At 43.2% G+C, this 24,518-nt stretch overlaps 1 protein-coding gene across 1 annotated transcript in view; it reads right to left on the reverse strand.

The window, feature by feature from the left end:
• LOC124545499 (odorant receptor Or2-like) overlaps positions 1–24,518 on the reverse strand; it is a 104,697-nt gene that overhangs the window by 59,019 nt on the left and 21,160 nt on the right. The window contains exons 2-3 of the mRNA XM_047124443.1: positions 9,838–9,937; positions 8,257–8,358 (exon numbers count right to left, since the gene is read on the reverse strand). Coding sequence (XP_046980399.1) covers positions 8,257–8,358; positions 9,838–9,937 — 202 coding nt within the window. The remainder of the gene's footprint in view (positions 1–8,256; positions 8,359–9,837; positions 9,938–24,518) is intronic.

Below are 24,518 nucleotides of genomic sequence, written 5' to 3' on the forward strand. Positions count from 1 at the left end.
TTAACTCCCTCCATCCAAGCAATTGCTTCACCATGAAAGTGGACAAAAATGGAGACCTTCTATCCTTAGATGGCTTGGCCTGCAGAAAAAAAGATGGTTTCTTAGGTCACAGTGTGTGCCTATGAAGTGAGACTGATGTTTTTTGGAAGATGTGGCAACCCTGCAGGCTTGCGTAGGCACAATATCTTTGACCTTGGTCTATAAGCTGCTTCTAGTCCAAGTGGCACATCGATGCTACTGCTCAGTCATGAGTTGTGCTGTAATAAGTGAACATGTGTTTGTGTCTCGTCACGGAGATGGAAACGCATAATATTGTGAAACGGTATGCCATTTTTTTTGCTTTAAGTTGGGTGAAAACGTGACCACAACTTACGATAATCTTCACAAGGCTTTTGGAGAGGATGTTATGTCAAGAGCTGAAGTTTTTCGTTGGCATAAAATGTTTAGTGAAAACAGGACGAATGTTGAAGATGAAGACCGCAGTGGATGACCATCAACCTCACCGACGGACGTCAACTTGGCCAGGGTGCTTGAACTCGTTTGGTCTGATCGAAGATTATTCGTAAAAATGATTGCAGAGGAACTGAACATCAATCGAGGAATGGTCCGTCTAATAATAATTGGATTCTGCATCACGATTATGCGTCATCCCATACTGCTCTGTCAGTACAGCAATTTTTAACCTTAAAACAAATTTCAGTACCACCATAGAGCCACCTTATTCACCAGATATCGCTCTGTGCGTCATTTTTCTTTTTCCAAGAGTCAAAACGGTGGTCAAGGGACACCATTTTCAAACAACACAAGATGTCCAAAAAGCTGTGACGAGGGTATTGGAGGATATTACAGAAGATGAGTTCCAGGAATGTTACCATCAATGGCAGAAGCGCTGGAAAAACTGTGTGCAATCAAAAGGGAACTACTATGAAGGAGACAACACTAAACTAGATAAAACGGTAGGCAACATTTTTTTTCACGTCAGTCTTATTACTTTATTACCGCACCTCGTATGTCTATAAGCTACGAGCTGCCATCACTCATCTTAACGCAGTGGCATATTACGGATTCTTTCTCATAGGACCAGAGTTATCTCGGATGCAGGCAGCTTATCAATAGAGCTTAACCATCTTCGCTCTGGGTTTGCAAAAAACGGGTACTCTGATAAACTGGCGAGTAATGCATTTCAAACTGAACACACTAACCCTCAATAACAGTCAGACGAAACGGGGAACTCCAGGAGAATGGCTTTTCTACCCTACTCTTATGCTGGCAGCGTGTCCTTCAAGGTCGGTAGGCCGTTCAAGAGGGGTCAAATAAAATATGTCTTCTGCCCTCCAGCAGTACAAATGATGTTGGGTTCTGTTAAAGGCAACCTAGGTATAAGGAGAGCTGGGATGTAAAAAATTAAATGTCAGTGTCGTAAATTATACATTTGCCAGAAGTGCCGCACTATTAAAGACTGATGTGCTGAACATGGACATCACTCCAGATTGGGTCAGCCAGAAAAGTCTCCTGTTGCGGGACACTGTCTTGACACGAGACTCAGTATGATCTACGGTGAGACAAAGATCCTTGCGTTCACCTGCAGGTATTGGGACTACAACATTAAAGAAGTAGTCGAAATACGTGTGGGTAACAACGTGAGTAATAGAAACACGGGATTTCAATTCAGCAAGACACGCGAACCAGCACTGGCGGCACTAAAGCATCGTTGGCCGCAGACGAATAAAACCGAGTCTACAGAGACGGGGAATCGGAGTCCGAACACTAAAATCGGACGCCAACACTCTAACCGAGCGCATGGTGGGGGCTACTAGCGCCGCGCGGGATTAGCCGAGCGGTCTAAGGCTCTGCAGTCATGGACTGTGCGGCTGGTCCCGGCGGAGGTTGGAGTCCTCCCTCGGGCATGGATGTGTGTGTTTGTCCTTGGAATAATTTAGGTTAAGTAGTGTGTAAGCTTAGGGAGTGATGAGCTTAGCAGTTAAGTCCCACAAGATTTCACACACATTCGAACATTTGGTGCTATTTGCGGCCGTGCTTCGCTCATACGAAGACCGTGACACGTTTCTCTGGCAGGAGACACTTGATGTCACTATATGGTTTCTTTACAATGACATACACCGTGGTGCCATCAGTTTTCGAGCGAGCTAGCGTATATATATTGGCTAGACACTGCAGAAATTCGTCAGTAAGCACGCGAAGATAACGAGCAGCTGTCTCGTTGAAATAAATCTGCAGCTTTCACAGCATTATCCGACGCAACGCCCGTGAAACAAGAAAGTAGTTTCCAATGCTGTTTCCTACAGGCAGATGAATACTGGAAACTATCTACATTCACAGATGGAAAATAATAAAGTAATACAAGCTCCCACGTACACACGTGAATTCGAATGCAAATCGAGAAAAAGACTCTTGAAGGCTCCCATGCTAAGGGGGCTCTGTATTTGTGATGCTCCCAAACGAAATTTCGTGGTTTGTTAAAAATTGTAGTCTTATATTCAATTTAGTACTGGAAACTCATTAAGGAGAAGCGAACAGAAGTATATCAGCACATATTTCGTACCTTTTCGTGTTTAAAGTTAAGAGAATTGCTACAGCAGGCGACGACCAGCATTGGGTGCAGCGTGCAGATTCCACCTGCAGATTCCACCTGTGGTACTTCTCTGCACAAGCGGTGGCCGATACGCCAGCTACTGCTGTGGACTCCGCTACCTTTTTCACTGTGTATATGCAGTTGGGACTGACAACAACACCTTTTCCTGCTAAAGTCCCTTCAATTTTTGGTATTTCTGTGATGACGTAGTGTTATATTGCAACTGAACTGGTACAAAGCAACTAGGACATTGTAAATTTTGTAGATCAAGTATTTGTGTAATTAAGTTTAATTTCTATTCATCTAAGCCGTGCATCCATTAATGTATAACAAATTGTTGGTTTTTCTTATACAAGCTACGCTAAATTAGAAACACAATGTTCAGTAATAGGTCGTACGTAAGTAATGCTCAAAAGAGCAAATTAAAAGCCTATCGAGACGAAGAGGTTAATGAGACAGTGAAGGACGCCGCGTTGTTATAATTAAACTGAAGGGTTCGGAGTGCTGCAGGAAGCTCAAACATGGTAGGTATGTTCGTTAGCAGGTGCGATAGTGGAGTTCGCAAAAAAAATTAATACTTCCACTTCCTGCAACCAGGTAAAATCACGGCGCTGAAAGCAGTCAGAATGTGAAATGTTAACTTGTTCGAAGTCCGTATGCTGTTTTTAGCTTGGTGGCGTCTGCTGCTTTCTTTTGTGAAGAGTCTGTTGGCGTAAAAGTTTTTTCTACATGAAATGCAATGGCTACCGAGAAGAAAGACAGTGCGCTGCTGGTAAAGTTGTTTTATCAGAAGGGCAGAAATAGCTGCGCTGCATTGTGGGGAATCACCGACATAAACAACTGCGAAGAGGCCACATGTCAATAAATGGCCTAGAGAATATGATCAAAAAATCTGAACAAGCAGGTGAGTTCGGTGGTGCAGCAGGTAGTGGCAGGTGGCCCAATCAGTTGGTAGTCGTTAGTGAAGATGCTGGCCGAGCAGTACATCCCTCAAATTCTGCAGCCAGTTCCCGAGGTGTGTCATGAGAATTCTTTCTCCCCTCGTCGACAGTTAGAAATATTTTCCGACGTATTTTACGTTGGAATCCTTATAAGATCCAGGAAATTCACCAAATGAAACACCAAGATAATCTGCAACGGCTTAACTTCGTGTTTCGTATTTTGGTGCGCATGGAAATGGGTGACAATTGGCAGCGGAATATGGTTTGGACAGACGAGGCTCATTTTATTGTGCAAAGTGTAGCTAACGCCCAGAACTGACGAATATGGCGTTCTACTCAGGTACATGTTGCGCAGGAGCATCCACTGCATTCAGCATACATTGATAAGCCAAAACATTATGACCACTGCCCATCAAGACGTTGGATGCCGCCTGACACCGTTGCGGGCGCGTCACGCGGTAACAAAAGTTTGTAAGCTGAGCGGCCACGGACGGGGAATCACGCTAACGAAGATATGGGCTACAAATGGGGAAATCCACTGAGATGGACTTTGATACTCGGCAGATTATTATTACGCTGCCTGTGAACGAGTATCTCCAAAACAGCGAAACTGGTCGAAACCTCAAGTGTTAGTGCTTCAGTATCTGCGGAAGAAGGTATAAGGACAGGAGCTAAACGGTTGGACGTCCACGACTCTTCACAGAGAGAGGGTTTCAGAGGCTTGTTTACTCTGTAAAGTAGGATACATGGTGATCTATGGTATCTCTGCCCAAACGAGCGCAACTTTGGTGCACGCACATTGATGAACAGGGAGCTCCGCAGCAGACCACCTGTAGGTCTTCACATGTCGACCCAACGACTTAGTGAATTGCACCTGCGATGGGCATGGGACCATCGGGATCCGACGGTCGATCAATGGAAACGTATCTGTTCTTCCGGTTAATCACATTTTTGCTACGTTTGGTCGATGGTTCTCTTCACAAACGCAGTCATCGTGGTGAACGTTAACCTGAAACTAGCTGCGCGTCACGGACGCGGGCTGGGGAGAGCAGTATTTCGCTTTGGAAGACATTCTGCTGCACTTGAATGGGATCTGTGGTGGTAATCCAAAACACGCTGACATTTGCGAACTACCTACATCACTTCAAGTTTGATGCCTTCCCCGACGCAAAGTCGTCCTTCAGCAGTATAACTGTCCGTGTCTCTGAGTCAGAACTATGCTACAGTGGTTTGCGAGGGTTTAGAGCAAAAATGGAAATGAGCATTTGGTGTCATTGGCCGGGAGGCCCCTTACGGGGCAGATCCGGCCGACTTGGTGCAGGTCATATTACATTCGACGCCACACTTGGCGACCGACGCGCCGGATGGGGATGAAATGATGTTAACACAACACGCACTCCTGGAGCGGAGAAAATCCCCGACCCCGGCGGGAATCGAACCCGGGCCCCTTAGGACGGCAGCCTGTCGCGCTGATCATTGAGCTGTCGGGGTGGACAGTGTTTACAGTGAACTCATGTTGATATCTCGGCCATCAGATTTGTCTGATGTACATCCTACGGGACCCTCTGTGCATGAGCATTTGGTGTCATTGGCAGGTAGGCCCCTTACGGGGCAGATCCGGCCGCCTTGGTGCAGGTCATATTACATTCGACGCCACACTTGGCGACCGACTCGCCGGATGGGGATGAAATGATGATAACACAACACCCACTCCTGGAGCGGAGAAAATCCCCGACCCAGGCGGGAATCGAACCCGGGCCCCTTAGGACGGCAGCCTGTCACGCTGATCATTGAGCTGTCGGGGTGGACAGTGTTTGCAGTGAACTCATGTTGATTTCTCGGCGATCAGATTTGTCTGATGTACATCCTACGGGACCCTCTGTGCCGCTGTCGGGCGCCATAACCACGCACGCAACCAACGGCCCGTGGTCTACGCGCATTACACGGCCTGTGCGTAGACATTTAATGCTATATTACTAAACTAAAACTAAACTAACCTCCGCCCGAACAGCCCTCGGAAGAGCCCAACAGTACTGACCTATTGCCGTGTCATCCTCAGTCTTCAGGCGTCGTTAGTTGCAGATATGGAGGAGCCTGGGGTCAGCACACCGCTCTTCCGGCCGGTGTCAGTTTCCGTGACCGGAGCAGCTACATCTCAGTCAAGTAGCTCCTCAATTTCCCTCACACAGGCTGCGTGCACCCCGCTTCCAAATAGCGCTAGTCAGACTCTGGTGATCTGACGAGAACCGGTGTTACTACTGCGGCAAGGCTTTTGGCCATTTAATGCCACGTACCTTCACAAACCTACCAACAAACTGTCGGGTCCATGATATGGAGAGGAGGACATGACACCTCACAGACCTGTTAGGTGTTGAGTGACATCTCCACGTTATGAGGATCTGCTTGTGCAACACTTGAATCCAGGTTTGCAAGAATACAACTGTGTACTCACTATTATTGTCACGCAAGACCGGTAGACACCTCATGTTGCTTGCCAGGTGAAACATTTATTTCGAAAGCCATCGGTAACGACCCCATCAGCTCTAGGCTCTAAGCCCTCTCTCTATGTGACTTCATGTTGCGGTGTATAGACTTTTCCTGATCTGAAGGATAGCATTCGATGACATATCACTTTTATTACAACGGATAGGCTGCCAGCAACTGTAGATCTTGCCGTGTTATGGATGTAGCATGTTCCTTAGTCGAAAGACCATATTGAACACATGTTGTAGCTTGTAACCATACCAAGATAAAGGTGCCACAACCATCGATATCGCCAGCCGCTGTGGCCGAGCGGTTCTAGGCTCTTCAGTCCGGAACCGCGCTGCTGCTACGGTCCCAGGTTCGAATGCTGCCTCGGGCATGGAGCTGTGTGATGTCCTTAGGTTAGTTAGGATTAAGTAGTTCTAAGTCTAGGGGACTGATGGCGTCAGATGTTAAGTCCCATAGTGCTTACAGCTATTTGAACCATTTTGAACCATCGTTATCATGTGTTGGGCGTTCCTTCCGTTGTACTGCGCCCTCGCAACATTCTGACTGCTCATAGTGCCATATTTTCACGTAGTGGCAGAAAATGGAAATACAATTATTTTAGGGCACTCAGCGAAGGGGGGGGGGAGGAATTAATGAACGTACTTATGATGTTTCAGCATCCTGTGGTGCATAGAACCCGCACTGAAGCCCTTGAAACATCTTCAGTTTCATTCTAACCACCCAGTACAATTTTCCAGCGATCAGCTACGCGCCAAGAAATAAATGTATTAAAACATAAATGTATTAAAACTTGAAACGAAAGTGAACCTGGAGAAAATGGCACCAGCGTGTTTCAGCATAGCAAAGTGTCTGTAAACAGCCGGCCGCGGTGGTCTAGTGGTTCTAGGCGCACAGTCCGGAACCGTGCGACTGCTACGGTCGCAGGTTCGAATCTTGCCTCGGGCATGGATGTGTGTGATGTCCTTAGGTTAGTTAGGTTTAAGTAGTTCTAAGTTCTAGGGGACTGATGACCACAGTAGTTAAGTCCCATAGTGTTCAGAGCCATTTGAACTATTTTTTTTTTTTTGGTCTGTAAACACCCTTTCCTTGTCGGAAACAGTGTAAAATACTCTTACAATAATGTATCAGCGTCCAGTTTCTGCACAAGTTCCTCAACGTAACTCTCACAGGAGAGTTTTATTTATCTCTTTTGAATCACGGCATAAGAAAACTGAAACGGCATGGTATTTTTCCTTTATGTGTTTGACGGATAGCTTAAAAATGTTAGACATCAGTCTGCTCTAATGTACCATGAGGAGCAGCTCATTACCAATCCGAGCAGCTTCGGTAATTTAGTGAGGAGGCAGTAATGTCGCATATATTTGCGATAGTGTGAGCTGCCCATCGACATAGATGAACGCTGTACTAATGAAAACCTTAACAACAACAATTCACTAAGTATATGTGGCATAGGCTATAATGCACTGAAGCAATGGCGTATTCAGCAGAGTCAAGTGTGAGAGGAGGGGGTGGGAACTTGGAAATCATATTACTTTCGTAAAAGCGCTGTGAGTGAAGAAAAGTACTGAACAGTTTACAGTACAAAATCATAAAAAACTGTTTATTAATTATTGATCGTAGTAGTGATATTTCTTTATAAGAAGCACATACGACTTATTTTCTAGAGTTTTCATGAGACATAGACGTATTATACTGCAGTAAGACAGGTAACTTTCGGATATGTGCAAATACTTTCCATATTTACGTTTTAGTAGTTTCGAAAATCGCTGTTTTAAAACAAGAAAAATTCTCTGAAATATATGTAAAACACTACTCAATGCATCTGCAGCGTAGAGCAGTCTGGCATTTCCAGCTGGAATAAAAATAGACGAGAAATAGTTTTGACATTTTATGATAAACCGCTCTTTGTACACTTGGCAATAGTCAGTGTGCTTTACATGTTTTGACTCGCTTCATACTGATATGAATTGATAGGTCTATTTGTGCGACAGAACAAGGTAGGACTTTCTCGTTGAAAGGATCATAATCATTTTTACCTTAGGCGGGAGCAGGGGGAGAAGTTGTGACGGGGGTGCAACTAAATTACAATATACGTAACAATTACAGTAAGCAACATCCAACATACAGTAATGCATATATAGTTGACGAAAGAGACTTTCCGGGATCACATGGTCTAAGAAACCAAGACGAACACAATGAAGCGAACATGGATGACCTGTGCGTTATTACCTGTTCTGTCACGGTGTGAGCACCCCAGCAGTAGAGATAAGGTTGTCCTAATGGCACGGGCAGGAAGCCGGCACTCCGAATCACGGCAGTGAAGTCTGTGCTCTGCAGCATGAAATAAATACAGTTGAACATGTTCGTCCATTGCCGCTCATAGTATTGTGTTTGTGGAAGACAGAAATTCGGTTACGGATACCATATATTTTTCGAAACTACCGCATTAGCTACACATGGTGGTCAGAAACAGTCTGGAAAGGTTGTTGCAGGCGACGTTGGGCTGAGAATTAATAGCTGTTAAGAAAGAAAAAAAAAAAAACGATACGTTGCGTCATTTGCGAGTTATTTAGCACATAGGTTGACCAGTCGGGTCATCACGCAGATCGAGCAGCGGTGTCGCCAAGCGGGTACTTCATTTGTTTCCTCAAACCGAACGAACGTAGCTTATGGTCACCTAGCTTAAATTTATGACTGCAAACGGTAACCACAGATCCACAGATGTCTATGTATTATGGCATTTTAGCGCGCGCAAGTGCTTCAATTTCTGCGCGAAACGAACTGACTGTCCAATTTAAATGCTAAATAACTCGGAAACGGAACAACTTATCGAATTTTTTTCTGAAAAGTTATTTATCCGTACAAACTCCCTTGCAACACCCTTACAAGTTTTTCCGACTCTTTCTAACCACCATGAACAAATATGGTGTAACAGGTATAAGTGCAGACATTTTTATTGGTGAGTGAGGACTGTCTACTGAACTACATTACGTCAGTATTTACGTCATTTTCAAAAAATTAATCACACCTACTACAAATTATGAGGTTGGTTAGTACCTCTAAGTATGTTTGGCAAGAGCAAACCATTAGTGCTTATTTTCCACTGGGCAGTAGTTTATGTGTTGAAGTGTACACACAAAACGTCAGTCTATACTGAAAGGTTAGCGTCGCTATATAAACGTTTACTTCGCTCCTTAGTCTATCCCCCGTACCAGTTTACCCACTGCAACAGCAGTATTTTTGTGGGGAAGAGTAACCAAAGCTCTATAAGTTGTAACTCTCATTCGCGGTCAAAAGAAGCAACAAGAAAACAATGAAAACGATTACCCTTTTTATGACAATCACATCACAGTTGCTCCACTTTCTCAGGTGGCGAACGACAGAATCATTTTACAGTACCACCTATGTCCACACTACTAGTCTACACAAGCCACCCACTTCACCTTTCCAGGGGCGTAGCCAGCGGTTTGGAAGTACCGTGTGCATTGACGTGTGAAGTGGATAACTTTTTGTGCTACGAGTGTATGTGATTAAAAGGTTCACAGTAGTAGGCGCTCTCTTGATTGGAACCAAGTAACTCAATAGCTACCAGGACAGGAAATCTTCATAGAATCCAACCACCAGTTTAAACAGTGTTAGCTTATAACACTCGTCAGTCTACTTACTCGTTTTAGGCAGTTCTTCACAACCGTTTTTATGAATCTGACCAATTTTTTTGCTACTCTTGCACCAAAAGGACTACAAATACTTAAAGCTGAAAAAAATTAACTATTTACTATTTATCATATTAGTCTGAAGTAAGAATCTTACGAAAACTGCTGGAAACAGTGTCACACAGGTGACAAGAACGCTGCAGGCAAATTGAGTCAATACGATGGGACTCATTGCGTCCTCCAACTCTCTGATAAACCTGTAACAGAGAAAGTTTCATGTTGTTTCTTTAACAAACCGTGTTACTAGTGCCATTTCTACTTCTGGAATCATAAACTGGGAACTATGTATGTATTTTTACGTTACAAAATTCACACTACATAGGACACATAGAGTGGAGTCTCTATTTTGCAAGAAAAGTCTGCAGAACAACGTGAAACTATGAAAGATTACAGTGTCAAAAACAATCATATTAGAACCAAACACAAAGATAAATTTTTCCAAAAGGCTTTTCATAGTGTTTAGTGTGTTTCCGGAAGTAGAATGGGCCTAATACAATGTTCGTTATTCCTATATTACGTTCCGACATATTACGTACAAGAGATTAACAATGCTCAGGCACACTGATTAAGAATGCTCTGGTACAGTGTTGAATATGCCTTTATTTTCTTATCGGAGACTTTTACTAACGTTAAGCAATTGAAGCCTTTGTAGAGATTATTTTCAGTCCTAGAATAATGTGTGACCTCCACACTATATTTGTTTCTGTATGAAATTTAGCCCAACTTTACCTCCCACTCTATAAGTAAACTATATACTACCAGAACTATGTACCCACAAACCGTTATCCAACTTAAACTCGTATCTTAACCTTTGACTAAACAGAACCTAATTTGAACTAAACTGTAACTGACCTGAATGCAACTTGTCTTCATATTAAATGCGCAACTGAAGTAAAGTAATTATCTGGCCCTAATTAAAATTATCACTTATCCGGCATGATGGCAACATTGTTGCAGATTTCTCGAAAGAGCAACAGCAAATGGCAAGTAGGTAGTGGCTAAGCTGGATTTTTATTTCTATATAATTATTCACTTGGCGCAGTGTGGTAAAGCTTAATGATAAACAGTGGAACGGGGAGCGTAACTATTCCTATGAAATGACATTTTAAGACAACTATTTCAGAAAGACAAAGTAAAACCTTGACTAATCTTCTCACACAACATTGGTCTGAATATTATTATGATTAACAATGTGAACAATCATAGCGTGTAGGCTTTCACGGCCGGCGTCTTCAGTAATTAAAACTTCCGGGCTAAGAGGCCGTGGTCCAATAGTAGAATTACTTCTCCCTGACGTTTCGTTGCCAGCTGCGGGCAACATCATCTGAGGTGAGTCTACGACTGGCTGCTAGGCCGTGGAGGTCCTGTTTATATAGAGCGCGTAGAGGGCGCCACCACTCGTCACGTGTTGTCAACAGTAAAACTATCTCTGGCTGGCGTCATTACTCTCGATCGAAGGTAATCGATTGTCACATCTTTGGTACAGAGTCGATCGCCATATCTTATCTAGCTTCAAGCCTTCTTCTTTCCTGTTAAAATTATTGTGGTGTTTAAAAATCTCTACAGCCTCTCTATACATACGTGCATAATAATGCGGTGTCTTAGCTAGCACGCTCGTCTCACTAAATTTAATTTCATGGTCACCCGTTTCAAAAACATGTTCCGCTACAGCCGATTTGTCCGTGTGTCCCAGTCGACAGTTCCTTTTGTGTTCAGTTAGGCGAGTATTGATAGTTCTTTTCGTGGTTCCAATGTAAACCTTCCCACAACTACAGGGAATCTTATAGACACCAGGAGTAGCTAAAGGGTGTCGTGCATCTTTCGCCGATCTTAAGCATTCACTAATTTTCTTGGTGGGTCTGAAGATTGTATCAACTCTGAACTTGGCCAGCACTTTCCCGATACGGTCCGTAATATTGTGGATGAATGGAAGAAAAACTTTCCCCACCGATGGTTGTTGTTGTTGCACGTTTTCGGACATTTTTCTTCTGGGATGGAGTGCTCTATCTATCTCCTTGTCAGCGTACCCATTTTTCTGGAAAGCGGTTCGCAAGTGGTTTAGTTCCTCTTGCAAATAAGCTGGCTCACAGATTTTATTAGCCCTGTCCACCAATGTCTTGATGATGCCTCTCTTCTGCCTGGGATGATGGTTTGAATGCTTATGAAGATAACGATCGGTATGCGTATCTTTTCTGTAGACTTTGTGACCCAGAGTCCCATCTGCTCGTTTAATTACTGAGACGTCCAAAAAATTTATCTGTCCATTACTTTCTGTCTCCATAGTAAATTGTATTTTTGAATTGATGCTATTCAAATGCTTCAAAAAACGGTTCAGTTCTTCTTCACCGTGATTCCATACGACAAAAGTGTCGTCCACATACCGATACCACTTCAAAGGCCTTTTTCTGGCTGACTGCAGTGCTTGCTGTTCAAAAAATTCCATAAAAATATTAGCAACGGCTGGACTTAGAGGGCTACCCATTGCCACTCCATTAATTTGTTCATAGAACTCATTATTATACTGAAAATAAGTCGTGGAAAGGCAATGTCTAAACAAAGCTACTATATCAGTCGGAAATATGTCAGATATGCAAGCAAGAGCTTCGTTGACAGGAACCATGGTGAACAGAGACACCACATCAAAGCTGACAAGAATATCACTGGGGCTGACGGTAATCTCCTTCAATTTTTCGATAAAGTGCATAGAGTTTTTAATATGATGATCAGTTTTTCCAATGAACGGTTGTAACAAGGTGGCAAGATGTCTAGCCAGCTCTTGAGTAGGGGATCCAATAGCACTTACTATCGGTCTAAGTGGGACATTAGGTTTATGCACCTTAGGTAGCCCATATAATCTAGGAGGATAAGCTTCCGTTTTACAAAGATCTTTTTTATCCTCTGAAGGAATAGAAGACTTTTTTATTAATTGATTGGTAACTGTCAACACTTTCGTTGTAGGATCCTTTTTCAACTTTTTATAAGTGGTAAGATCCAAAAGGTCACTGATCTTCTTGTGGTAGTCTTCACTCTTCATCACCACGGTAGCATTTCCCTTGTCAGCAGAAAGTACAATAATACTCTTGTCCGCATTAATCTCCCGTAATGCTTTCTTTTCTCCTTGAGACAGATTACTGCTAGGTGGCTTAGCTTTACGCAGTATCCTGGCTGTTTCCATCCTAACTTCATCAGCAGTGTGTGATGGTAACAGCCGAATCCCCGCCTCTATATTAGCTACAATATCCTCCGTTGGAATCTTCAGTGGAGTAATTGCAAAATTACCTCCTTTCGAGAGAACAGAAGTTTCTTCCCTGGATAACTCTTTTCCGGACAAATTTATAACCGTTCGAGAATTGTCTATAACCGGTGTTTCCTGTCTGCTCTTATGTAGATAGTCAAACTTCTTCTTCTGTCTATTAGAAGACACTTCTGCACTACGTTCCATGGATCTAAATGTTAGCCCATCCACCTTATTCCAATCGCAAACCTGCATTGTATTGCTAATAAATAGATGGAGATTTAATAGTTGACTGCATGTTACCGCCAGTCCTCGACGTGTTTGATGGATCCGTTCTCGTAGCATTGCCAGTTCCATGCGTGAATAGATACGGCTAGCTTGCGCTGAATGAAACAATCTTCTCACCTTCAAAAACTTCGGAACTGCACCGGTGTCACGACAACGTAGCAAGAAAGTGAGCGAACAAAGCTGCTGGGCCTTCTTCTTGCGTAGGCTCTCCAATCGTCGTACCATAACCGACATATCCTCCCCGTAGAGGCGTCTAATCATAGCGTGTAGGCTTTCACGGCCGGCGTCTTCAGTAATTAAAACTTCCGGGCTAAGAGGCCGTGGTCCAATAGTAGAATTACTTCTCCCTGACGTTTCGTTGCCAGCTGCGGGCAACATCATCTGAGGTGAGTCTACGACTGGCTGCTAGGCCGTGGAGGTCCTGTTTATATAGAGCGCGTAGAGGGCGCCACCACTCGTCACGTGTTGTCAACAGTAAAACTATCTCTGGCTGGCGTCATTACTCTCGATCGAAGGTAATCGATTGTCACATCTTTGGTACAGAGTCGATCGCCATATCTTATCTAGCTTCAAGCCTTCTTCTTTCCTGTTAAAATTATTGTGGTGTTTAAAAATCTCTACAGCCTCTCTATACATACGTGCATAATAATGCGGTGTCTTAGCTAGCACGCTCGTCTCACTAAATTTAATTTCATGGTCACCCGTTTCAAAAACATGTTCCGCTACAGCCGATTTGTCCGTGTGTCCCAGTCGACAGTTCCTTTTGTGTTCAGTTAGGCGAGTATTGATAGTTCTTTTCGTGGTTCCAATGTAAACCTTCCCACAACTACAGGGAATCTTATAGACACCAGGAGTAGCTAAAGGGTGTCGTGCATCTTTCGCCGATCTTAAGCATTCACTAATTTTCTTGGTGGGTCTGAAGATTGTATCAACTCTGAACTTGGCCAGCACTTTCCCGATACGGTCCGTAATATTGTGGATGAATGGAAGAAAAACTTTCCCCACCGATGGTTGTTGTTGTTGCACGTTTTCGGACATTTTTCTTCTGGGATGGAGTGCTCTATCTATCTCCTTGTCAGCGTACCCATTTTTCTGGAAAGCGGTTCGCAAGTGGTTTAGTTCCTCTTGCAAATAAGCTGGCTCACAGATTTTATTAGCCCTGTCCACCAATGTCTTGATGATGCCTCTCTTCTGCCTGGGATGATGGTTTGAATGCTTATGAAGATAACGATCGGTATGCGTATCTTTTCTGTAGACTTTGTGACCCAGAGTCCCATCTGCTCGTTTAATTACTGAGACGTCCAAAAAATTTATCTGTCCATTACTTTCTGTCTCCATAGTAAATTGTATTTTTGAATTGATGCTATTCAAATGCTTCAAAAAACGGTTCAGTTCTTCTTCACCGTGATTCCATACGACAAAAGTGTCGTCCACATACCGATACCACTTCAAAGGCCTTTTTCTGGCTGACTGCAGTGCTTGCTGTTCAAAAAATTCCATAAAAATATTAGCAACGGCTGGACTTAGAGGGCTACCCATTGCCACTCCATTAATTTGTTCATAGAACTCATTATTATACTGAAAATAAGTCGTGGAAAGGCAATGTCTAAACAAAGCTACTATATCAGTCGGAAATATGTCAGATATGCAAGCAAGAGCTTCGTTGACAGGAACCATGGTGAACAGAGACACCACATCAAAGCTGACAAGAATATCACTGGGGCTGACGGTAATCTCCTTCAATTTTTCGATAAAGTGCATAGAGTTTTTAATATGATGATCAGTTTTTCCAATGAACGGTTGTAACAAGGTGGCAAGATGTCTAGCCAGCTCTTGAGTAGGGGATCCAATAGCACTTACTATCGGTCTAAGTGGGACATTAGGTTTATGCACCTTAGGTAGCCCATATAATCTAGGAGGATAAGCTTCCGTTTTACAAAGATCTTTTTTATCCTCTGAAGGAATAGAAGACTTTTTTATTAATTGATTGGTAACTGTCAACACTTTCGTTGTAGGATCCTTTTTCAACTTTTTATAAGTGGTAAGATCCAAAAGGTCACTGATCTTCTTGTGGTAGTCTTCACTCTTCATCACCACGGTAGCATTTCCCTTGTCAGCAGAAAGTACAATAATACTCTTGTCCGCATTAATCTCCCGTAATGCTTTCTTTTCTCCTTGAGACAGATTACTGCTAGGTGGCTTAGCTTTACGCAGTATCCTGGCTGTTTCCATCCTAACTTCATCAGCAGTGTGTGATGGTAACAGCCGAATCCCCGCCTCTATATTAGCTACAATATCCTCCGTTGGAATCTTCAGTGGAGTAATTGCAAAATTACCTCCTTTCGAGAGAACAGAAGTTTCTTCCCTGGATAACTCTTTTCCGGACAAATTTATAACCGTTCGAGAATTGTCTATAACCGGTGTTTCCTGTCTGCTCTTATGTAGATAGTCAAACTTCTTCTTCTGTCTATTAGAAGACACTTCTGCACTACGTTCCATGGATCTAAATGTTAGCCCATCCACCTTATTCCAATCGCAAACCTGCATTGTATTGCTAATAAATAGATGGAGATTTAATAGTTGACTGCATGTTACCGCCAGTCCTCGACGTGTTTGATGGATCCGTTCTCGTAGCATTGCCAGTTCCATGCGTGAATAGATACGGCTAGCTTGCGCTGAATGAAACAATCTTCTCACCTTCAAAAACTTCGGAACTGCACCGGTGTCACGACAACGTAGCAAGAAAGTGAGCGAACAAAGCTGCTGGGCCTTCTTCTTGCGTAGGCTCTCCAATCGTCGTACCATAACCGACATATCCTCCCCGTAGAGGAGGACACTTTTGTCGTATGGAATCACGGTGAAGAAGAACTGAACCGTTTTTTGAAGCATTTGAATAGCATCAATTCAAAAATACAATTTACTATGGAGACAGAAAGTAATGGACAGATAAATTTTTTGGACGTCTCAGTAATTAAACGAGCAGATGGGACTCTGGGTCACAAAGTCTACAGAAAAGATACGCATACCGATCGTTATCTTCATAAGCATTCAAACCATCATCCCAGGCAGAAGAGAGGCATCATCAAGACATTGGTGGACAGGGCTAATAAAATCTGTGAGCCAGCTTATTTGCAAGAGGAACTAAACCACTTGCGAACCGCTTTCCAGAAAAATGGGTACGCTGACAAGGAGATAGATAGAGCACTCCATCCCAGAAGAAAAATGTCCGAAAACGTGCAACAACAACAACCATCGGTGGGGAAAGTTTTTCTTCCATTCATCCACAATATTACGGACCGTATCGGGAAAGTGCTGGCCAAGTTCAGAGTTGATACAATCTTCAGACCCACCAAGAAAATTAGTGAATGCTTAAGATCGGCGAAAGATGCACGACACCCTTTAGCTACTCCTGGTGTCTATAAGATTCCCTGTAGTTGTGGGAAGGTTTACATTGGAACCACGAAAAGAACTATCAATACTCGCCTAACTGAACACAAAAGGAACTGTCGACTGGGACACACGGACAAATCGGCTGTAGCGGAACATGTTTTTGAAACGGGTGACCATGAAATTAAATTTAGTGAGACGAGCGTGCTAGCTAAGACACCGCATTATTATGCACGTATGTATAGAGAGGCTGTAGAGATTTTTAAACACCACAATAATTTTAACAGGAAAGAAGAAGGCTTGAAGCTAGATAAGATATGGCGATCGACTCTGTACCAAAGATGTGACAATCGATTACCTTCGATCGAGAGTAATGACGCCAGCCAGAGATAGTTTTACTGTTGACAACACGTGACGAGTGGTGGCGCCCTCTACGCGCTCTATATAAACAGGACCTCCACGGCCTAGCAGCCAGTCGTAGACTCACCTCAGATGATGTTGCCCGCAGCTGGCAACGAAACGTCAGGGAGAAGTAATTCTACTATTGGACCACGGCCTCTTAGCCCGGAAGTTTTAATTACTGAAGACGCCGGCCGTGAAAGCCTACACGCTATGATTAGACGCCTCTACGGGGAGGATATGTCGGTTATGGTACGACGATTGGAGAGCCTACGCAAGAAGAAGGCCCAGCAGCTTTGTTCGCTCACTTTCTTGCTACGTTGTCGTGACACCGGTGCAGTTCCGAAGTTTTTGAAGGTGAGAAGATTGTTTCATTCAGCGCAAGCTAGCCGTATCTATTCACGCATGGAACTGGCAATGCTACGAGAACGGATCCATCAAACACGTCGAGGACTGGCGGTAACATGCAGTCAACTATTAAATCTCCATCTATTTATTAGCAATACAATGCAGGTTTGCGATTGGAATAAGGTGGATGGGCTAACATTTAGATCCATGGAACGTAGTGCAGAAGTGTCTTCTAATAGACAGAAGAAGAAGTTTGACTATCTACATAAGAGCAGACAGGAAACACCGGTTATAGACAATTCTCGAACGGTTATAAATTTGTCCGGAAAAGAGTTATCCAGGGAAGAAACTTCTGTTCTCTCGAAAGGAGGTAATTTTGCAATTACTCCACTGAAGATTCCAACGGAGGATATTGTAGCTAATATAGAGGCGGGGATTCGGCTGTTACCATCACACACTGCTGATGAAGTTAGGATGGAAACAGCCAGGATACTGCGTAAAGCTAAGCCACCTAGCAGTAATCTGTCTCAAGGAGAAAAGAAAGCATTACGGGAGATTAATGCGGACAAGAGTATTATTGTACTTTCTGCTGACAAGGGAAATGCTACCGTGGTGATGAAGAGTGAAGACTACCACAAGAAGATCAGTGACCTTTTGGATCTTACCACTTATAAAAAGTTGAAAAAGGATCCTACAACGAAAGTGTTGACAGTTACCAATCAATTAATAAAAAAGTCTTCTATTCCTTCAGAGGATAAAAAAGATCTTTGTAAAACGGAAGCTTATCCTCCTAGATTATATGGGCTACCTAAGGTGCATAAACCTAATGTCCCACTTAGACCGATAGTAAGTGCTATTGGATCCCCTACTCAAGAGCTGGCTAGACATCTTGCCACCTTGTTACAACCGTTCATTGGAAAAACTGATCATCATATTAAAAACTCTATGCACTTTATCGAAAAATTGAAGGAGATTACCGTCAGCCCCAGTGATATTCTTGTCAGCTTTGATGTGGTGTCTCTGTTCACCATGGTTCCTGTCAACGAAGCTCTTGCTTGCATATCTGACATATTTCCGACTGATATAGTAGCTTTGTTTAGACATTGCCTTTCCACGACTTATTTTCAGTATAATAATGAGTTCTATGAACAAATTAATGGAGTGGCAATGGGTAGCCCTCTAAGTCCAGCCGTTGCTAATATTTTTATGGAATTTTTTGAACAGCAAGCACTGCAGTCAGCCAGAAAAAGGCCTTTGAAGTGGTATCGGTATGTGGACGACACTTTTGTCGTATGGAATCACGGTGAAGAAGAACTGAACCGTTTTTTGAAGCATTTGAATAGCATCAATTCAAAAATACAATTTACTATGGAGACAGAAAGTAATGGACAGATAAATTTTTTGGACGTCTCAGTAATTAAACGAGCAGATGGGACTCTGGGTCACAAAGTCTACAGAAAAGATACGCATACCGATCGTTATCTTCATAAGCATTCAAACCATCATCCCAGGCAGAAGAGAGGCATCATCAAGACATTGGTGGACAGGGCTAATAAAATCTGTGAGCCAGCTTATTTGCAAGAGGAACTAAACCACTTGCGAACCGCTTTCCAGAAAAATGGGTACGCTGACAAGGAGATAGATAGAGCACTCCATCCCAGAAGAAAAATGTCCGAAAACGTGCAACAACAACAACCATCGGTGGGGAAAGTTTTTCTTCCATTCATCCACAATATTACGGACCGTATCGGGAAAGTGCTGGCCAAGTTCAGAGTTGATACAATCTTCAGACCCACCAAGAAAATTAGTGAATGCTTAAGATCGGCGAAAGATGCACGACACCCTTTAGCTACTCCTGGTGTCTATAAGATTCCCTGTAGTTGTGGGAAGGTTTACATTGGAACCACGAAAAGAACTATCAATACTCGCCTAACTGAACACAAAAGGAACTGTCGACTGGGACACACGGACAAATCGGCTGTAGCGGAACATGTTTTTGAAACGGGTGACCATGAAATTAAATTTAGTGAGACGAGCGTGCTAGCTAAGACACCGCATTATTATGCACGTATGTATAGAGAGGCTGTAGAGATTTTTAAACACCACAATAATTTTAACAGGAAAGAAGAAGGCTTGAAGCTAGATAAGATATGGCGATCGACTCTGTACCAAAGATGTGACAATCGATTACCTTCGATCGAGAGTAATGACGCCAGCCAGAGATAGTTTTACTGTTGACAACACGTGACGAGTGGTGGCGCCCTCTACGCGCTCTATATAAACAGGACCTCCACGGCCTAGCAGCCAGTCGTAGACTCACCTCAGATGATGTTGCCCGCAGCTGGCAACGAAACGTCAGGGAGAAGTAATTCTACTATTGGACCACGGCCTCTTAGCCCGGAAGTTTTAATTACTGAATGTGAACAATGTTTTGAAAAGCGTAAATGTTAACACAGAATTTCTATAAAAATCAAACAGCTGAATTAGTTGTAATCGTAATGCATGATTGAGGGAAGTGGGGTGGCCTTTCTCTTAGCTTTTATCAAGTGACAATAATCATTTCTACAAATCAGGTGCGCTGTGTTGCAGTCTTACCTCAAACTTCTTCTCTCCAAAATGATAACTTTATGCAAAGTTTATATTCTCTTCGTTTTCCAATATACAAGGTGGTCCACTGATCATGACCGGGCCCAATATCTCACGAAATAAGCGTCAAACGAAAAAAGTAAAAAGAACGGAACTTGTCTAGCTTGAAGGGGGAAACCAGATAGCGCTATGGTTGGCCCGCTAGATGGCGCTGTCATAGGTCAAACGGATATCAACTGCGTTTTTTAAATAGGAACCCCCATTTTTATTACATATTCGTGTAGTACGTAAATAAATATGAATGTTTTAGTTAGACCACTATTTTCGCATTGTTATAGATGGCCCTGTAATGCCGCAAACATATGGCTCACAATTTAAGACGAACAGTTGGTAACAGGTAAGTTTTTTAAATTAAAGTACAGAACGTAGGTACGTTTGAACATTTTATTTCCGTTGTTCCAATGTGATACATGTACCTTTGTGATCTTATCATTTCTGGGAACGCATGCTGTTACAGCGTGATTACCTGTAAGTACCACATTAATGCAATAAATACTCAAAATGATGTCCGTCAACCTCAATGCATTTGGCAATACGTGTAACGATATTTCTCTCACCAGCGAGTAGTTCGCCTTCCGTAATGTTCGCACATGCATTGACAATGCGCGGAGGTATGTTGTCAGGCGTTCTCGGTGGATTACGATAAGGAATATCCTTCAACTTTCCCGACAGAAAGAAATCCGGGGACGTCAGATCCGGTGAACGTGCGGGCCATGGTATGGTGCTTCGACGACCAATCCACCTGTCATGAAATATGCTATCCAATACCGCCTCAACCGCACGCGAGCTATGTGCCGCACATCCATCATGTTGGAAGTCCTTCGCCATTCTGTCATGCACTGAAACATCTTGTAGTAAAATCGGTAGAACATTACGTAGGAAATCAGCATCATTGGACCATTTAGATTGCCATCGATAAAATGGGGGCCAATTATCCTTCCTCCCATAATGTCGCACCATACATTAACCCGCCAAGGTCGCTGATGTTCCACTTGTCGCTGCCATGGTGGATTTTCCGTTGCCCAATAGTGCATTTTATGCCGGTTTACGTTACCGCTGTTGGTGAGTGACGCTTCCTCGCTAAATAGAAGGCGTACAAAAAGTCTGTCATCGTCCCGTAATTTCTCTTGTGCACAGTGACAGAATTGTACACGACTTTCTGAGTAGTCGCTATGCAATTACTGGTGCAAAGAAATATAGTAGGGATGCAATCGATGTTGATGTAGCATTCTCAACACCGACGTTTTTGAGATTCCCGATTCTCGCACAATTTGTCTGCTACTGATGTGCGGATTAGCCGCGACAGCAGCTAAAACACCTACTTGGGCATCATCATTTGTTGCAGGTCGTGGTTGACGTTTCGCATGTTGCTGAACACTTCCTGTTTCCTTAAATAACGTAACTATCCGGCGAACGGTCCGGACACTTGGATGATGTCGAGCAGCATACATGTCACACGCCCGTTGGGCATTTTGATCACAATAGCCATACATAAACACGATATCGACCTTTTCCGCAATTGGTAAACGGTCCATTTTAACACGAGTAATGCATCACGAAGCAAATACCGTCCGCTCTGGCGGAATGTTACGTGATACCACGTACATATGCGTTTGTGACTATTACAGCGCCATGTATCACATAGCGAAAAAAATGGTCCAACTAAAACATTAACATTTCTTTACGTACTACACGAATATATAATAAAAATGGGGGTCCCTATTTTCAAAAAAACATAGTTGATATCCGTTTAACCTATATCAGCGCCATATAGCGGGCCAACCATTGCGCCATCTGGTTTCCCCCTTCAAGCTAGACGACTTTCGTTCTTTTTAGTTTTTTCAGTTTGATGCTTATTTCGTGAGATATTTGGCCCGGTCACTATCAATGGACAACCCCGTATACGTCTTACTTATGCTTACTATCCTGTACAACAATCTTTCTTCATTTAATACTTATAATCGCACGTCAACACCACACTACTGAATATATCCATCACCAACCATGCTGCAGCTAAGAATGTATCAGGCTGCGCAGAGTCAAAAACTCTGCTACAACAAGACCAAAGATTGTTTAACGTTAACGAAATTTATTCTCCATCTCTGACGAGCTCATCCATAACACACAAAAATCACATTGACTTGTCCACCTAACTAACGGACTTATATTCTACAGTATATGCAAGGTTCTATGGTGATCCGTGTATCTAATGTCCTGTTGCTAGTGGAAACAACATATTGAATCCGAAGGTGAATGTTTACCGATATAATATAGGTAGATTCAACCTGATTGCTATCACATTAGTGTTTGTTAGTACGGAAGAATCGCCGGCCGGAGTGGCCGAGCGGTTCTAAGCGCTTCAGTCTGGAACCGCTTGATTGCAACGGTCGCATGTTCCAATCCTGCCTCGGGCATGGATGTGTGTGATATCCTTAGATTAGTTATGTTTAAGTAGTTCTAAGTTCTAGGGGACTGATGACCTCAGAGGTTAAGTCCCATAGTGCTCAGAGCCATTTGAACCATTACGGAAGAATCGAAATGTAAGAAGTAATAACAAATTAAAATATCACTTTAGTTAGCCATAATATGCAATGCTGTAATTTTGTTTCATTCTACATTTACGTGATTACTGTGCTATTCACAATTAAGTGTGTGGCAGAGGGTTCCTTCAGAGAACCACCTTCAAGCTGTCTCTGCCGTTACACTCTCGAACGGCCGGCGGGAAAAACGAGCACTTAAATTTTTCTGTGGGAGCCCTGATTTCTCTTATTTTATCGTGATGATCATTTCTCCCTATGTAGGTAGGTGCCTACAGAGTGTTTTCGCAATCGGAGAAGAAAACTGGTGATTGGAATTTCATGATAAGATCCCGTCGCGACGAATAACGACTTTGTTTTAATGATTGCCGCTCCAATTCACGTACCATGTCTGTGGCACTATCTCCCTTATTTCGCGATAATACAAAAAGAGCTGCTCTTCTTCGAACTTTTTCGATGTCATCCGCTCAGGCCCACCTGATGCAGATCCCACACCGCACAGCAGTACTCCAGAATAGGGCGGACAAGGGTGGTGTAAGCAGTCTCTTTAGTAGACCTGTTGCGTCTTCTAAGTGTTCTGTCAATGAATCACAATCTTTGATTTGCTCTACCCATAGAATTGTAAATGTGATCGTTCCAATTTAGGTTACTTGTAATTGTAATCCTTAGGTATTTTGTTCAATTTACAGTCTTCAGATTTATGTGGCTTATCGCGTTAGCGGATTTCATTTAGTACTCATGTGAATAACTTCCCACTTATTTACTCTGGGCCGGCCGAAGTGGCCGTGCGGTTAAAGGCGTTGCAGTCTGGAACCGCAAGACCGCTACGGTCGCAGGTTCGAATCCTGCCTCGGGCATGGATGTTTGTGATGTCCTTAGGTTAGTTAGGTTTAACTAGTTCTAAGTTCTAGGGGACTAATGACCTCAGCAGTTGAGTCCCATAGTGCTCAGAGCCACTTGAACCATTTATTCTTGGTCATTTGCCACTTTTCGCATCACACAGATATCTTATCTAAATCATTTTCCAATTCTGATGACTTTACAAGACGGTAAATGACAGCATCATCTGCTAACAATGTAAGACGGCTACTCAGATTGTCTCGTACGTCGTTAATATCGATCAGGAACAATAGAGAGCCTATAACACTTCCTTGGGGAATGCTGGTTATTACGTCTGCTTTACTCGATGACTTTCCGTCTATTACTACGAACAGTGACCTTTCTAACAGGAAATCACGAATCCATTCGCACAACTGAGGCGATATTCCGTAGGCACGCAGTTTGGTTAGAAGACGCCTGTGAGGAACGGTATCGAAAGCCTTCTGGAAATCTAAAAATATGGAATGAGTTTGACGTCCCCTATCGATAGCACTTATTACTTCAATAGCATAAAGAGCTAGTGGTTTTTCAGAAGAACGATGTTTCCTGAAACCGTGCTGACTATGTGTCAATAAATCTTTTCCTTCAGGGTAATTCATAATGTTCGAATACAGTATATGTTCCAAAACCACACTGCAAATCGACATTAGGGAAATGGGCCTGTAATTCAGCGGATTACTCCTATTTCCCTTTATGGGTATTGGTATGACTTGAGCAATCTCCAAGTCTTTAGGTATGGAACTTTCTGTTAGCTAGCGGTTGCATATAATTGTTCAATATGGAGCTATCTCATCAGCATACCCTGATAGGAACCTGAATGGTACACAATCTGGACAGGAGGCCTTGCCTTTATTAAGTGATTTAAGCTGCTTTGCTACACCGAGACTCGAACTCGGTACCTTTGCCTTTCGCGGGCAAGTGCTCTACCATCTGGGCTACCGAAGCACGACTCACGCCCGGTCTCACAGCTCTACTTCACCCAGTATCTCGTCTCTGTCGGGTATACAGTTTTAATCCGCCAGAAAGTTTCATATCAGCGCACACTCCGCTGCAGAGTGA

Source organism: Schistocerca americana, chromosome 8, assembly GCF_021461395.2.
Source record: "Schistocerca americana isolate TAMUIC-IGC-003095 chromosome 8, iqSchAmer2.1, whole genome shotgun sequence".
NCBI lineage: Eukaryota > Metazoa > Arthropoda > Insecta > Orthoptera > Acrididae > Schistocerca > Schistocerca americana.